The 14,568-nt window shown below is 49.3% G+C and overlaps 1 protein-coding gene across 1 annotated transcript in view; it reads right to left on the bottom strand.

Moving 5' to 3' along the window:
- Positions 1-652: 652 nt before the first annotated feature.
- LOC139047973 (protein sine oculis-like) overlaps positions 653-14,568 on the bottom strand; it is a 69,127-nt gene continuing 55,211 nt past the window's right edge. Inside the window, exon 6 of the mRNA XM_070522209.1 lies at positions 653-1,343. Within this exon, the coding sequence (XP_070378310.1) occupies positions 893-1,343 (451 nt within the window). The 3' untranslated portion in view covers positions 653-892. The remainder of the gene's footprint in view (positions 1,344-14,568) is intronic.

Below are 14,568 nucleotides of genomic sequence, written 5' to 3'. Positions count from 1 at the left end.
ATTCGATGGCATTGCGCTCTCCTAACATTTCCTATCGCACTGTTGAGCTTGCGCACCAGGCGATAAACAGCAACATTTTTCAGCGCTACTACAGTTGAGCAAATGCTCCAAATGCTGTCCTTGTATGGTTTGCTTTCACGCACGTCAAGCTATCGCCCACTTCTGTGGCATGCTGCCTACCACACACGGTTCTACCACAGACTACCACAGTTGCACTATTCTCCAAGAAGTAAAACAAAAAGTCCACGAGATTCCCGATTATCCAGCATAAGAAGCACATGTAGGCTCCTACTCATTAGGATATCGTAACTAGCACTGAAGCCGACCATGGATCCCAAAAAGCTGTGTTGATGAATTCTTCGTAGCAGTGTTACAGCACGTACAAAGGGTATGTAGAAATAACAAGGAACAGGTCAGAGTGTTGACTTTCAACTAACAGATTTATCGAGGGCAGCTCTCCAGTTGCTGCCAAAGAGGCGTCAACATTTAAAAAGATAACGGAATGAAAAGAAGATAATCACGCATCACCGCATCGCCGTCATACGCTAACAATCAGAAAGGTCATCGCCTGTTTCTACTGATTAATACAAATTGACGGCACACTGACGCAAACCGTTAGATGAAAGTCAATAGCGGTGTGTCCTCTTCGTTCTTGTTCTTCGCCGCCCGCCCCCCCTCCCTACAATTTGTATGCACCGTAACACTGCTACATACGAAGAATGCATCACCAACCAGAACGCCAGCATTCATTACGTTGATGACGGTCGGAAGAGACGGTCAGGCGTCCGCTTGCGAACACGGGACACACTTTGCTTGCAGCTTGGAATTGTTGACTAAAAAAAGTGGAAAGGAGAGGGGATGGTGGGGCACTGTCCTCTCCCACGGACGGTGGCTAACACTGGTGCACCATGGGCTGCAGACTGTGGTGCATCGGGTCGAACGCGCACGAGGAGTACAACAGTCCCGGCGACGGGTACAGTCCCGGCTCGGTCTTCACCGACATGGCGGGAATGTCTTCCAGCGCGGAGGGCCTCGACTGCTGTTGCTGCTGCTGGTGGTGGGGGTGGTGGCTCGAGTGGTGGCCCGCCTGCTGGGAGTGGTGGAGGTGCTGCTGCTGCTGGTGCTGCGTTTGCTGCTGCTGCTGCTGCTGCTGCAGGTAGGCGAGCGTCGTCAGGTCGTCCTGCAGGTGGTGTCCCGGCAGCGCGGGAGACAGCCTCTGGGCGGGCAGCGCCGTCTGGTGGGGCGCCGCGACGCTCATGCACATGCCGGCCATCAGGGGGGGACTGGAGCGCGGGGTGCACGGGACCGAGTCGCCATTGCTGGCGCGTCCGCTGGCGCCGCCCCTGCATAAAGTGGACGACCGTCAGACGGAAACAGAGTTAAACGCTGAGGCAGTCACAGTCGCATGAGCGTTTGCATTTCGACGGAAAGCTTCGTCATTCAGCATCGCTGCCTACCTGCTTGATATTTATTGTGCTTGATACTTATGTATTGTGTGATGACAGTTCATTTTGTCTTGCTTTATTGTTGTCTTTCTGTATGCATATTCTTTTGTATTCCACTGCTAATACCAACCTGAGTGCTCATGCCTTCGTGATTTTGTTTCTTTCTTTAAAGCTGTCGGATATTTAATAATGTTTAAGATGATATCAACTTTTCTTTGCTCCAACCGTCCGATTCTAGGCTGATCTTCCTCAATGGGTATGTGAAACAGTTACTGAGAGCATCACCATCATCATCATAAAAAAAGAAACTCTTGAGATAGGAGTTGCTTGTAGGTTCCCACCACCGTTATCTTCATAATCATCAATGTCTTCACCAAAAGATTCCGGGAATTCTTATATCGAGTCGAGGACCCACATGTACTTTCCAGTTTCTAGGCTACTAATTAACGCAGATGAAATCAACATCGTCTGCGCACCGTGAGAAATACTAGAATTCTAAAAACGTTAAAAAAATTCCGGGGCTCCTCATACTACATTTGATCGATCGATATGCGAAAGAATATGTGCTGTCGCTGTTGGTACCCGTCTGTCCGTCCGTCCTAACTAAGAACTAACCGAACCTAACTGGTAACATTGTGCTCGTTCTACTCAAAATAATTTTTATGACAAAATTTATCTACCGTGGGCCTCTCGAAATACGTATCACACATCAAAAATTGCTGGAGGTAATCGAGAAAAACAATACTATTTTAACGTTTCATAATTTTTTTAACATCGCAACCGAATCTAAACCCTAAACAATGAATTCGTTACATCACCAAGATTATTTCTTTATAAAAAAATTTGTCTACAATGAGCCTTTCAAGGTAATACGTATCACAGATAATGCTTTGCCAGAGATCAATAAAATAATCGCTGATGTATACATGTCATCAGGAGGGTGTTCGGAATATGTCAAGGGCATCGAACGAACAGAGCAGTGGAAAACTTATCGTTGGAGGAGGACTCACTGTTGGGATAGTTGATCTTGCATTGTAGTTATGGCACAATAGCGCCATTTAATAACGCACTCAAAGAATGAAGTCGACAGGTGGACACTTTTATCGTTTTGGATGAGCAGCCTTTCTTTTTCAGCGTCAGGGGCTGTGTATAGGCTCATGCGTAGGTCGTTTATTATGAGTAATACTTTTATCTGATAGTGGCAAAGCATTGCAGTTTTTTTTTTTATTGGGACGCCGGTTTTGAAAGTTTTCAGATGTGTAGATGATTTCTTAGTTTTTTTAACAAAGTATAGTGACCTGCTATAGCAGAACTGACAGTCGTGGCTAGTCGGTCTTTATTCATATGTGAATTGGCTTGTCCATCACAAGAAACAACACGGACGACAGAGGACCCTACACGGGCAGCGCTGTCTCACAATCTGACGTTGGCGCACCTTCCACTCTGTTCAATACAAATATTGCAGCAGGACAGAGGGATATGGTAGTTTACATTTTTCGCACGCGGAATGAACGGGCTTCTGTGTTTGACGGCACACTTACCTTTCTTTTTTAGATTCGCCTTCTATATACCCAGTGCTTCACGCGTGCTTGCATGCTTGCCAGCTTATTAGGAGCTGTGAAAGTGAAAATGACGTTCACACAATATCGGGATGCGACATTCTTTGATTTGTGTGAAAGCTAGTGAACATGTGGCAGGGGGGCGAGCTGATTTTGCCTACATTTTGGGTGGTCTTCGCGCCTGTCAGATGCCTTGATCCATCGCTCCACCTTCTCGCAGGACCTAGCTACAATGTAGTCTGGATACCAGGCCTATTGTAATTTCTAAATCTGGTCATATACTAAGCTGCGCACTGTGTCCACACATGACTTAAACCCGGCCGCTTGTGTCGCAGGTACAACGATACTGTCCTTCGTTGCCTTTGAATGGGCTGAGATGTCAAGTAAGAGTGGCTTTGGTGACCTAGGTGAGTACTGCCAGTACACATGTTCAGGGTGGAACATTAGCGTTGGTCTAAAAACTAAAGGTTTGTTTGATTCGGCAACTTATTCGTAAAATTGAGGCCGCATCCGTTTTCTTTGAATAGCTTGGGGATATTTGCCACTCTTTTGTTCATGTCATCAACTTCGCGCTGGATAAGGTAATCGGAAACAGAACGAAATATTTTGAATGCTAACCCATTCAGTAGTTCCGGAATCAGCCTGTCGACTTTGCTCAGGAAGATGTTGCTAAGTGTTGGTGCTACTCTAGAGCCAATGCAAATACCACTCTTTTGTAGATACGCTTGATCGCGTACACCTTCAAATGTGCATTTCAAGTAAAACATGAGAAGTTCCAGGAAGATATCCACCGAAATGTTGGTTCTATCAATGAACTTTACCTCGTCGTTATCGCCGTTCTACCTCGTTAGCAGTGTCCGTGTGTGGCCTCTCTGTTGTCCATGCTGTTTCTTACATCCCATGCTTCTATGTTAAATGTTTTAAGTCAGCTCGGGCAAGGGCTGGTTTTCACCTACGAGATTCCTGACGCGGACGGGAGGCACTTTCTGGACCTTCAATTGAAGTTCAACGCTGACCACGTGTGTTGAGCATACTTTCCACTTTTCTAGGTTGCTGGCCGATACAATGACTCTTTGGTTATCTCGGCCCATAATAAGCTGAAAAAGAAAAACTCTGTCCTCGGATCTGCTTCTCAAGGTAAACGCGGAGGCCAAACAAAGCATGAGTGTCGCTCTGTAAAATGCTCCACTGGAGTCACTTACCCCATCGCAACATCATGTGGGAAAATCTATACATGAACCAAATGGAAAGGTGTGTGAATGACCGTCCTGGGGAGCATGCTAAAAAATTTAAAAGAAAATAAAGGGCATAAACACGCACGTTTGACCGCGCGCGTTTCAGCGTGTTGGCGCGAACCACGAGTTCGGGGGACAAAGATCCTAGGCAGCAGCAAAAGTTGCAAGTCTCGGTTGGCTTTGGAGGCGTTCTTTATCAATAGGAATGCCTGTATTTGTGTAAGCGAAGCTTCGATAAGCCTGCATTCGTCTGAATGCGAATTCATGCAGGTTCGCTCTTCGATGCGTGAGAGACTTGAACAGTGGTTTTTTTCCCTTGTGATGTGATGACGCGACGGAGCATGCGCACAACAAATTACACAAGAAATATCGGTTGAGGGGGGGGGGGCGAGAATAAACAAGTGCTAGTAGCGCCCGTCGTTGCCCACTTCGTTCTTTGTGTCCGTTATTAGGTTGCGCTAATCTACCACGATTATCATCACTGGAGATGTGGAATATAGCGCTCGTCTTCATAAAGCGTCTCTGATGTAAGCGAATTTTCTAATTGGCTGGTGCCCGCCGCAAAAAGAGCGATCGGGGTGATAGCCGAGACGATCGCCAATTGCGGAAAACGGTTACGAAAGAGAAATTTCGTCAATGAGAGCACTGCTCGGGCCCGTACTCAAGATATGGTTATGGCACCATGGTGCCAGGAAACACCCACGCTCTACCATATAACGTGGGCCTGCCAGAAAACAAATGCGGCACCAATAATACCAAACCCGAGTGCGGAGCAATGGGAAGGAATGCTCTCCAGTGACTGTCAGGACGTCCTGCTAGGGCTGATCCGACGGGCCCAGCTGGCAGCGGCATCCAGCGGAGCCCTGGACTAGGGGCAGACGGCCAATCATAAGAAGATGGAAGACAGCATTTGACTTCGCGGAAGTCATAAAATGTTCTAGAGCTGAATAAACGTTTTTTCTCCTCCTCCTCCTCCTCATGCACGAAACATCCACGAGAGGCCATAGCCGCGACGATTTTGCCATTACATTCATGCGTCACGGGTGACAAAAGAGCCGGTTAATGTCGAAGCGGTGTTATAACCAGAGAAGTTTTGTGAATGCGATCTGCATAGGGAACTGCGCATTGTGTATTTTGGTCTCGTGTCCCCAGAGATCGTATTGGCGGCGAGCACCACCACTCGAAAAGCTGGCGCCACCGTCGGCGTGACGTGGCATGAGGGATCACGTGGACACAGCGGCTGCGTCGGCTGCTTCGGAAGTGCCGAAGCGAACTGTAAACGGAAGTTTAAAGCCCCACGTGCGCGGCGGTTCTGATTAAGTGGTGAGGCTTCACCGCCTTGTGTGTCAACTTGACAACATCTGAAACTACTATAATAGGTAGTGGCTGCCTTTGGAAAGCGTGCAGCATGGTAGGCTACTGCTCGGTGCCGCAGTGCCGGGCGTACGCAACGGAGCCCGGTGTCAGCCTTATTCACACGTAGCCGCACGGCAAGGAGCTGCGTGAAGCTTGGCTGGCGAAACTTAGAACCGGCAGACAGCCATCGGCTACAACTCGGGTATGCAGCAAGCAAACACTCGAGGAAGAAGATATCTGCTACGGCGCCGGGACTGCGCGATGTTCGGTGAGTAGCAGAAAACGCGCACTGAGACGCTGGCCCGCGCCCGCTGCCCGGCTAATGTCATGACGGTTCGGTCTATGAACTTGCTGATGCTATATACTGGCAAGTTCACTGGAAAGGAAAGGGAGTGGTAAGACGCACATTAAAGAAAGGCATGGCATATGCTCATGTCTGTGTTAAGAATTAATGCACTGGATTACAAAAAAAGAAGCAGAGGGAAATCGCACGCCGAGAAGACCGATAAACATACAGTGCAACGCAACTTGAGAAAGAATATTGAAATTCCAAGAATTTATAAGACCAAAAAAGATTGAATTGTCGTTACGGCACATCACAGCCGCCGTAGGCGTCGAAGTCCGTATAACGAAATTATTTTTCAACAGCTCTGATAGCGTCCACGCAACAATAGTTGCTAGTGTACTGTCAAATGCTCATATGCTTCGGCCTAAAGCTCACGGCACGCACACACACACACACGGTGCGAAAACGCGGTCACAGCGAAAGCAAAACATTGTGCGCGGACATGCATGCAGACGCGCAGTCGGTCGCTGCGAATCCGTGCGATGGCTGCATTGAGGCTTCATTTTGTTGTGCCCCATTTGATTATACAGGCAGCCTACTATAATAATATATTTCACATAGTTTACTTTCAGCGTTTGCCTACCTTTCACGCAAGAAGCCAGTTCGGGAGACTCCATCGCGACGACCACGCGTAGTGGCGTTGGCTGTACGTATTCGGTAAAGAGATAGCGTCTGTAAACGATTCTGTGCTTGCCGAAGATTATTATATCGACAGTCCAAAACTTCCCTCGTTTTGAGAGTACTTACATAAATGTCCAGGAGGGCTACAGCGTGGTGTTTTTATCGAGCGCCGTAAGCGAAACCTATGAGCAGTGCGCCGCGTGATCCCTCATACTACGCAAGGGAGGTGCTTCCGACAGGTGGCGACTCCGTAACTCCTCGCCCCCAATATCCCAGAATAGGCCGCAAAAGCAGTTGACAGCTAATCGTGGCTTCGGACACGTTATTAAGGGAGGTTGTCAGATGGTCCCAAACTGTTGCGCGGATTCGAAGCTTTTGCGCATTCAGCCCCATTATTTTCCTTTGATTTTTCCTGACACTCTGTCGTATCACCAAGTATAGCCTATGTGCAAGCGATAACGAGTCATAGCATTTTGCGAGCTCATGATGAAAGGTAAGAAAAATGTAGAATGAAACAGAAAACAAATAGTCGTCGCAGAATGCGGTCCCTGATGCATAATCTCTGCTCGCGACGGGTACATAAGACGCCTGACATTTCCATCGCAGTAAGCAAATTTACATGAACAGTTGGGTGAACAAGGCGGCTAACGCTGACTTCTAGTTCTGTGTTTCCTTAGAGGGCGCGAACATCTGGACAGGGATAATACAACGATTCTATTACCATGCTATTCTTCTTCGCGTTTGGTCAGTGATGCGAGCGTCGCTTCGTACGCATTATCACTTTGATCAGTCAGTCGTGGGCGGTGAATAAGAAAGCAATAGAATCAAATGAAACAAGTTCGCGCATTATTCCAGCCCTGGAGCAAATTGTTCATGTCGCCACCTAGGAATGTTTCTCTTCGCTAACTGTTTCGGTTTGGTAACTGAACAAAAGTCATGACCCGCCGAAGAGGATAACAATTAGTACTGCTTTGATTGCGTTCAGGTAGCGCTCGCCGGCTTTTTCTGAGGCTGAGCGCGAAAACGTGCGTTTCGACCAGGACGAAGGACGGGGAGTTCTCATCTTACCGCCGTGGTGACAAACGACATTCGGCATTTAGCAGTAACCATGCAGGCGGGTCGGCGAAACGGCAACGGCCTTGGAATCGGTAGACGTGACCGACCCGCCCGTGTAAATGTGATCGCGGCCCGCATGCACTTTGCTGTGGAATATGTTGAACAGGAATCGCCATGTATACCGCCGTGGTTGCTTAGCGGATTTTTCGTTTTACTACTGCGAGCACGAGACACATCCGATGCGGCCGCATTTCGAAGGGGGCGAAACTCAAGAACGCCCGTGTACCGTGCATCGGGTGGTCGTTAAAAAACCCCAGGTGGTAAAACTTAATGCGTAGTCCCCCACTTCGGGGTGCGTCATAATCAGATCGTGGCTTTTGGCATGTAAAACCTCAGAACTTTATTTTAATCGCCATGCAAATGGGCGGTGATCTGTGATTCTAACGCAAACGTTCAGAGCGTGCAGGCAGCACTGCGTCATGGGAATTGCGGGCATTTCATTTCAAGCGTAATAAAAAAACCTAAGATGGCCTTGTCTGAAAAGCGCATGACGTTATTTAAAGTGGATGGCTCATCACTGAGGGCATTTTCGGAAAACTTCATTATGATAAACTTGCGCGATTAGCCCGTGATAACGCACGGACCATCATGGTGAAACAACGCTAGAAAAACACGGACAAGAGAAGAATACAAGGACGAGGAAGGTACCGTACAAACTAGCTCGCACCCTGACCTTATTAAGCACGGACCATGTTCACGGCAAGGTGCGCTGCAGTGACTATAGTACGGTAAGAACTCTAATTAGCCTTGACTTGAGGAGGGAATGGAAGAAACAGGTACTATCGTGAGCAATATGAGCAGGAACACGCGAGCGCGTGGGAAATGGCCTCGAAACCGACGTTGGGCGATGCGTTGCGGCCGCTGTAGGAAACAAAGTGGAAAGGGCGCCGCGGTTCCGCCAACTGTCGGCACTCCCGCCTCACTAGCGTTGCTGCGTAACGGCACCGGATTGCATGTCACCGGGCGCTAGCGATGATAAGGCGGTTATGGCATGCAGAGCGTGGACCGCGCTGTCTGTAGTTCAGCGCAAAATACCGCTGTTAACCTTTTTTGTTCCTTTTTTCTTTGTCTGAGTGTGCGTATGTGGAGCGGTCAGACCCGCCTCTTAGATATTTGCAAGCATGCGACAGGGAATATTTTCTGGCCGACTTCTTAAAAGGTCTATCGTAAGGCCAGTCGCACCTTTCATGGAAACGTTCGAATCTTTGATGAACAAGAAAAGAAGTAAAAACGCTACGTCACGGCCGACGCGCATCTTTAATTTCTTTTTCGTGGCAAATGCTTATAAGGGAGACCACGACTGCCCGCGGTTAGAAGTGCGTTTCAGCGTCCTGCGATATCTCGAGTGCCGTTGAATAAGCGGGAAGAAGTCGTTGAGTTGTCGAAGAAAGCTTACCCGCAGCGAAACATTGCTGCCTTGACGGGCTGCCGGTTGAACACGGTCAACAGGATAGTGCAGGCGTACCGAGATGAAGGACGCATTAAGGATGCGCCGCACGAGAGGCGACCTCGCGCCACGTCGGCGGATCAAGACCTACAAATTGTTGCTGCAGTCAACGAGAAGCCATTTCTAAATGCGAAGGAGGTGCGCAGTACTCTTGCCCTGGAACATGTAAGCGACAGCACGGTGCGGCGAAGGCTAAGGGAAGCCGCCCTCCGTAGTCGTATCGCTGCTCAGAAGCCCCTTCTCACAGTTGCCAACAAGACTGCTCGCCTAAAGTTCGCTATCGATCACCGCAGCTGGAAGGTCGAGGATTGGAAATATGTCATCTTCTCTGATGAATCTACGTTCTCAAGCCGCTGGGACCAGCAGAGAAGAGTGTGGCGCATGGAGAATACGCGCTTCTCTCCGCAGAACGTCAAGCAGGTGGCCGCAAGTGGACGCACGTCAGTAAACGTGTGGGCGGCTATTTCGCGGGATGGCCTAAGTCCCATTGTAAGAATCCCTGGGAGATTTACGAGTTCTGCATATTGCACATTGCTGGAGCACGAGATGATCCCCTATGCACTGATGGGTCCACACCCGGATGGGTATTATCTAGTCCAGCAGGACTTGTCTCCCGTTCACACAGCAAAGGTCGTGGCACGTCTTTTAGGCGAACTAGGGGTAAGGAGCTTGGAGTGGTGTGCGAAGGGTGCAGACATGAACATCATAGAACATGTTTGGGCACGTATGAAGGCTAACCTTTCAAGACTCTCCTTGGACTCGACGACCAGTGATGAACTGTGGGAAGCCATAAAGCGCGAGTGGAAACATCTTCAAGATGACAAAGCCTTCATCGAGGCTCTCTACGTGTCTCTGCCAAAAAGAATGGAGGCCGTCATTCAAGCAGGCGGAGCCATGACCCGTTATTAACGCATGAAGCCTGCAAGGAAAGGTCAAGCTGTAACACTGATGTATTGGGATACTTTTTGTGTGGATGAAAATTTTGTTACCATTAAGCAATCGTCTAATAAAACCTTTAAATTCACTGCTGCGTACAACTTTTCTTTGTTCACAATAACCGAGACATAGAAAAACACGCATAACAAAACAACCCTGCTTTTTCCTGCGTGCGAGCGCTATTACAGGCGCCACAGTATCACGCCGGTATCATCGCGATACGTTCCGCAAGTATGATAAAAAGAGAGCTAGAGATATTTTGCGCTCAACTACAGACAGCACGGTCCCCGCTCTGCATGACATAACCGCCTTATCATCGCTAGCGCCCGGTGACACGCAATCAGCTGCCATTACGCAGTAACGCTAGTGAGGCGGGAGTGCCGACAGTTGGCGGAACCGCGGCGCCCTTTCCACTTTGTTTCCTACAGCGGCCGCTACGCATCGCCCAACGTCGGTTTCGAGGCCATTTCCCACGCGCTCGCGTGTTCCTGCTCATATTGCTCACGATAGTACATAAGAAGCCAATCAATCAGTTAGCGGTAAGAGGGAAATAAGAGGAATTCCGGATCAAGCTACAGAACAGGTATAGGAAGAGCAGATTGGGTGAGGGAACAAACGCGAGTTAATGACATCTTAGTTGAAATCAAGAAAAGGAAATGGGCATGGGCAGGACATGTAATGAGGAGGGAAGATAACTGATGGTCATTAAGGGTTACGGACTGAATTCCAAGGGACGGGAAACGTAGCAGGGGGCTGCAGAAACTTAGGTGGGCGGATGAGATAAGAAGTTTGCAAGGACAACATGGCCACAATTAGTACATGACCGGGGCATTTGGAGAAGTATGGGAGAGGCCTTTGCCCTGCAGTGGGCGTAACCAGGCTGATGATGACGATGATGATGTTCACGCCAGTATCAAGAACTGACGCAGCTAGGAAGCTTCACCGAAGGGCTCGTGACGTCACGTTCGCTCTTTGGAAGACTTGGAGGAGTGCTTCAAACGTCGTCTGTGCGTGCGTCATCCATCACTGCAGCTGCGATCCTCATCAAGCCTTTCCCGGGACGACACCGCAGCAGAATGCCGAATAGAACCGGAACTGAACTGAAAACCGGATATGAACCCTTATTTTCTGCTCAACCGGAACCGAACCGAACCCGAAGCGCAGAGGGACCTTTCCGAATCGGTTCGACCACAGGTTCAGACCGGCGTCGTTGAAATTCTACGACCATGGCATGGCACGCTGGTGCGTTGGCGATAGTAGAGCACACGTCTTGGGTCCAATGAGCGCAGCCCCCGGAGTGTTGCCGCAGGAACGGTCACGTGACTCAACACAGTGATGTCATTGGCTGACTCAACTGCACGCACGATCGCCTTTGACGCGCGCTTTGTATTGGTCGCAATGAAAAATTGCACAGTTTATTATTTCCACCACCACATGTTCGAGGAATTTGGGCATCGTACCGCAATTGCGGATTGGGCAGCCATCTTAGAAAGCAAAACAAAGCAAAAGAAAATCGGGACAACTTTGCGACAGTACTCTTTAGGAATCGATGAACGAGACTATCGAGAAGCGGGATGGTGGGGTAACCCATTGGATAGCCGCACAGGGAGCCATGAAGCCCACTGAATGCACGAGTTCCCGAAATTCATATTTACAATAGTGCTTGGCACCTCATTCTTGAGGTGTTTCCATGTTAATGCCTATAGAAGAAGGAAAAAGAAACTGTCCTCCGTAGTTATACGCAATAATCAAGTGAACTTGCATGTTCATTCAAGAGCACCTTGTAGTTTGTCGGAAACCGGTGGCATGCGAATCATTTTTCCGAACCAATCTTGAACCCGAATTTACCTGTTCAGGAAGCCTCAAACCAGCTCCAACCGTAGTAATTTTCGCTCAGCTGGAGCCCATCCCGAACCGAGCCGAAAAGCGTGAATCTGATCCGAATCCCTAAAAATTTGGGTTCGACACGCCTCGCTACAGTGCTGGGCCGTCGCCTCTGACTGGATGTAGACTTCCCAAATTCGTACTCCTTCATGAGTATGGCTTGTGCAGAGACCATTGAGCCCTTCCTCTAATAGTGCAGCTGCTTCGACGTCCAACGTCAGCCTCTTCGCAGCCCACTTAGCCAAATGAACGGTCGACCGTTTACGGAGGCAAATATCCTAGGTACAAGGCATTGCCCATCATCAACGAAGAAAGCTACGTGTGCTTCTAAAGAAAAAGCCAACGGAGCTGAAAAGAAAATTATAAAGCAGACTGCGTCTGCTATAGTGTATGTGAGCTGTCCTTCTCATTTTGCCTTTCTTCTTCAATCCCTCATCCCCACCACCCTCGTTCATGATAGCCAACCGGACGTCCGTCTGGTCAACCATCCTGCATTTGCTTCTCCCTTTCTCGACAGTGACAAGCTGAGCGGCAAGTGAGCGAACGGGTGAGTCATTCAGTCAGGAGTCCCAATCGTTCAGTCATAGTTACTCTGTCGATAGGTCAGTCGGTAATTAGTTCGGTGAGTCAATCGGCCGGTCAGCCAGTCTCGCCAATAGAATCCTCGTGGCAAACTTCGGCCAAACAAGTGGCACACAAAGCGTCAATCCTTCAGACACAATGAGAAGGCGCATCCGGCGTTTCAACACGGTGCGCGCCTTGCCGACAGCATGGCGACGATACGGGTGTCGTCCTATCCGTCGCTTCCGTACCTTTGCACCTTGACGGCACTAGCCGCGATCGCCGACAGCATGGCGTCGTTTTTGTTTGCTTGCTTCCCACATCCTCGCCAAACGTCCCTACTACGCCTTCCCGTAGCCGTTGTTGTCGTCGTCGTCCAGGGAAAGAGAGAGGCAGACGGCAGCAACGCGTGCTCACAGCTTTCGACCAATGGCAGCGCAGCTGTGGCGGCAGACGACGTCGCCGCCAACGCCACAGCGCTGTTCACGAAGGCTGTTCATCCGGGCAGGCGCCGGCGGCGGCGGCATTCCATGCAAGCAGAGAATCAAAGGCACGCCACCGTACGCCATAACTGGCGCCGGCTCCGTCAGGTGCGAAAGGGCGGTTTCGGATGACTATACGACGTCCTAGCCCGGACGGCGTCGAGTCAAGCGCCGACCGGAAGGGGCGAGCGATGAACGCCGGTGCCATATTCGATCCCCGTCCCTCCTCGTGCCCATACCTCGGCCCTCGCGGCAGATCGCTCGTCCTTTTCGGTTTTTTTTCCCGAGCCTATACCTTACACCACCGGCGCCACCGAGTCTGATCAAGAGCTTGTTTTCTTCATTCTTGTTTTCTTTTGTTCACTGTTCTGCATCACTATTTTTTTTTCTCTCGGTTAGCTTTATTTGTTCTCTTTGTGTTTCCCTATCATGGCGGTTGGCTGCGTAGTGTGTTTGTGTTTGGTTTTGTTCGCCTGCCTGTGCGTGCGCTGTTCGGCGGGCCTTTCTTTTTTTCTTTTTTTGGCGGCACGCATCGAATGACAGATCCGGTGTCCGGTGTTGTTTGCCCGTTTTGCGAGGATGCCGCCGCGTGCGCAGCGTGCGAGGAGTCAGTGCGGGCTCTTCTTGTTAGGCCGAGGCGAACCGCGATGTGGGAACTTGACGTCATTGGTTGGAGCTGCGGCGATGCCCAACCCTGCGGCTTCGACCGAATGTCCCAAATCTATCTCGTTGCTTCTTCTGCCTTGTTTCCTGGCGACTTCGTCTGTCAGCCTCTGCCTGCCCCAGCGCAGTAGAACGAAGCTGCACCAAGTGGGCCCTTTTCAAGCTCTGCTGACTTGACAAAACGATGGCGTTTTGAACTCAGCATCGGCTTTTCTCTTTTTTTTGTAAGACTTGATCTAAGACATATTTCGCTCTTCAGAACATTATCTCTGTTTCGCTTTTCTTTTTATCGGCAGCGAAACATTGCATTCCTCCTATTAATATCTCTGTTTATCCTACCAACGATGTCGGCTCGGATGAAGAGCTTTTCTAGGAGAAAATTAATTTACCTATCTATATCCCTTTGAGGTGTGTGTGCTTACTCGTAGTTAGTCAGGATAAGAAAACATCAGCCAACTAGTCAGTCAAGATGTCCTAAAAACATTTAAAGAAACAACAAAACTAGAAGCTGCCTTCACTTTTGTCTTTCACACGCATCCTTGCCCTTTCGCGCTCTGACGGCCATCCTGATGGCCACAGTTTTTACGTTATTTTCGCACATTGAGGCTTCCTGGTCAGGAGCAAGTGAGTCTCAAATATTTGCCTGCTCTGTTTTCAATCGCAATACAACGCTGTTGTTTTAGCAATACACACTAACTAGCCGGATCTAAGAGCTGCATGGTTCGTGAATTTCGTGGTCAATATCGTTACCAGCCTGTCACTGTTATTTCGTTTCCTGGCTCACGAGTCTGTTGTATTAGGTTTAATCGAACCCACTTGCTATCCCCAAAGTGAGCCCCGGAAACTTAACTTGAAATTCTTGCTCAGCGGTCATATTTTCCATCAACACTGTGAAGTAGCACAGGTGGAAGAGAAAG

The sequence above is a fragment of the Dermacentor albipictus genome, chromosome 7 (genome assembly GCF_038994185.2).
Source record: "Dermacentor albipictus isolate Rhodes 1998 colony chromosome 7, USDA_Dalb.pri_finalv2, whole genome shotgun sequence".
NCBI classification, from domain to species: Eukaryota; Metazoa; Arthropoda; class Arachnida; order Ixodida; family Ixodidae; genus Dermacentor; species Dermacentor albipictus.
This window is presented reverse-complemented; position numbering and strand designations above follow the sequence as displayed.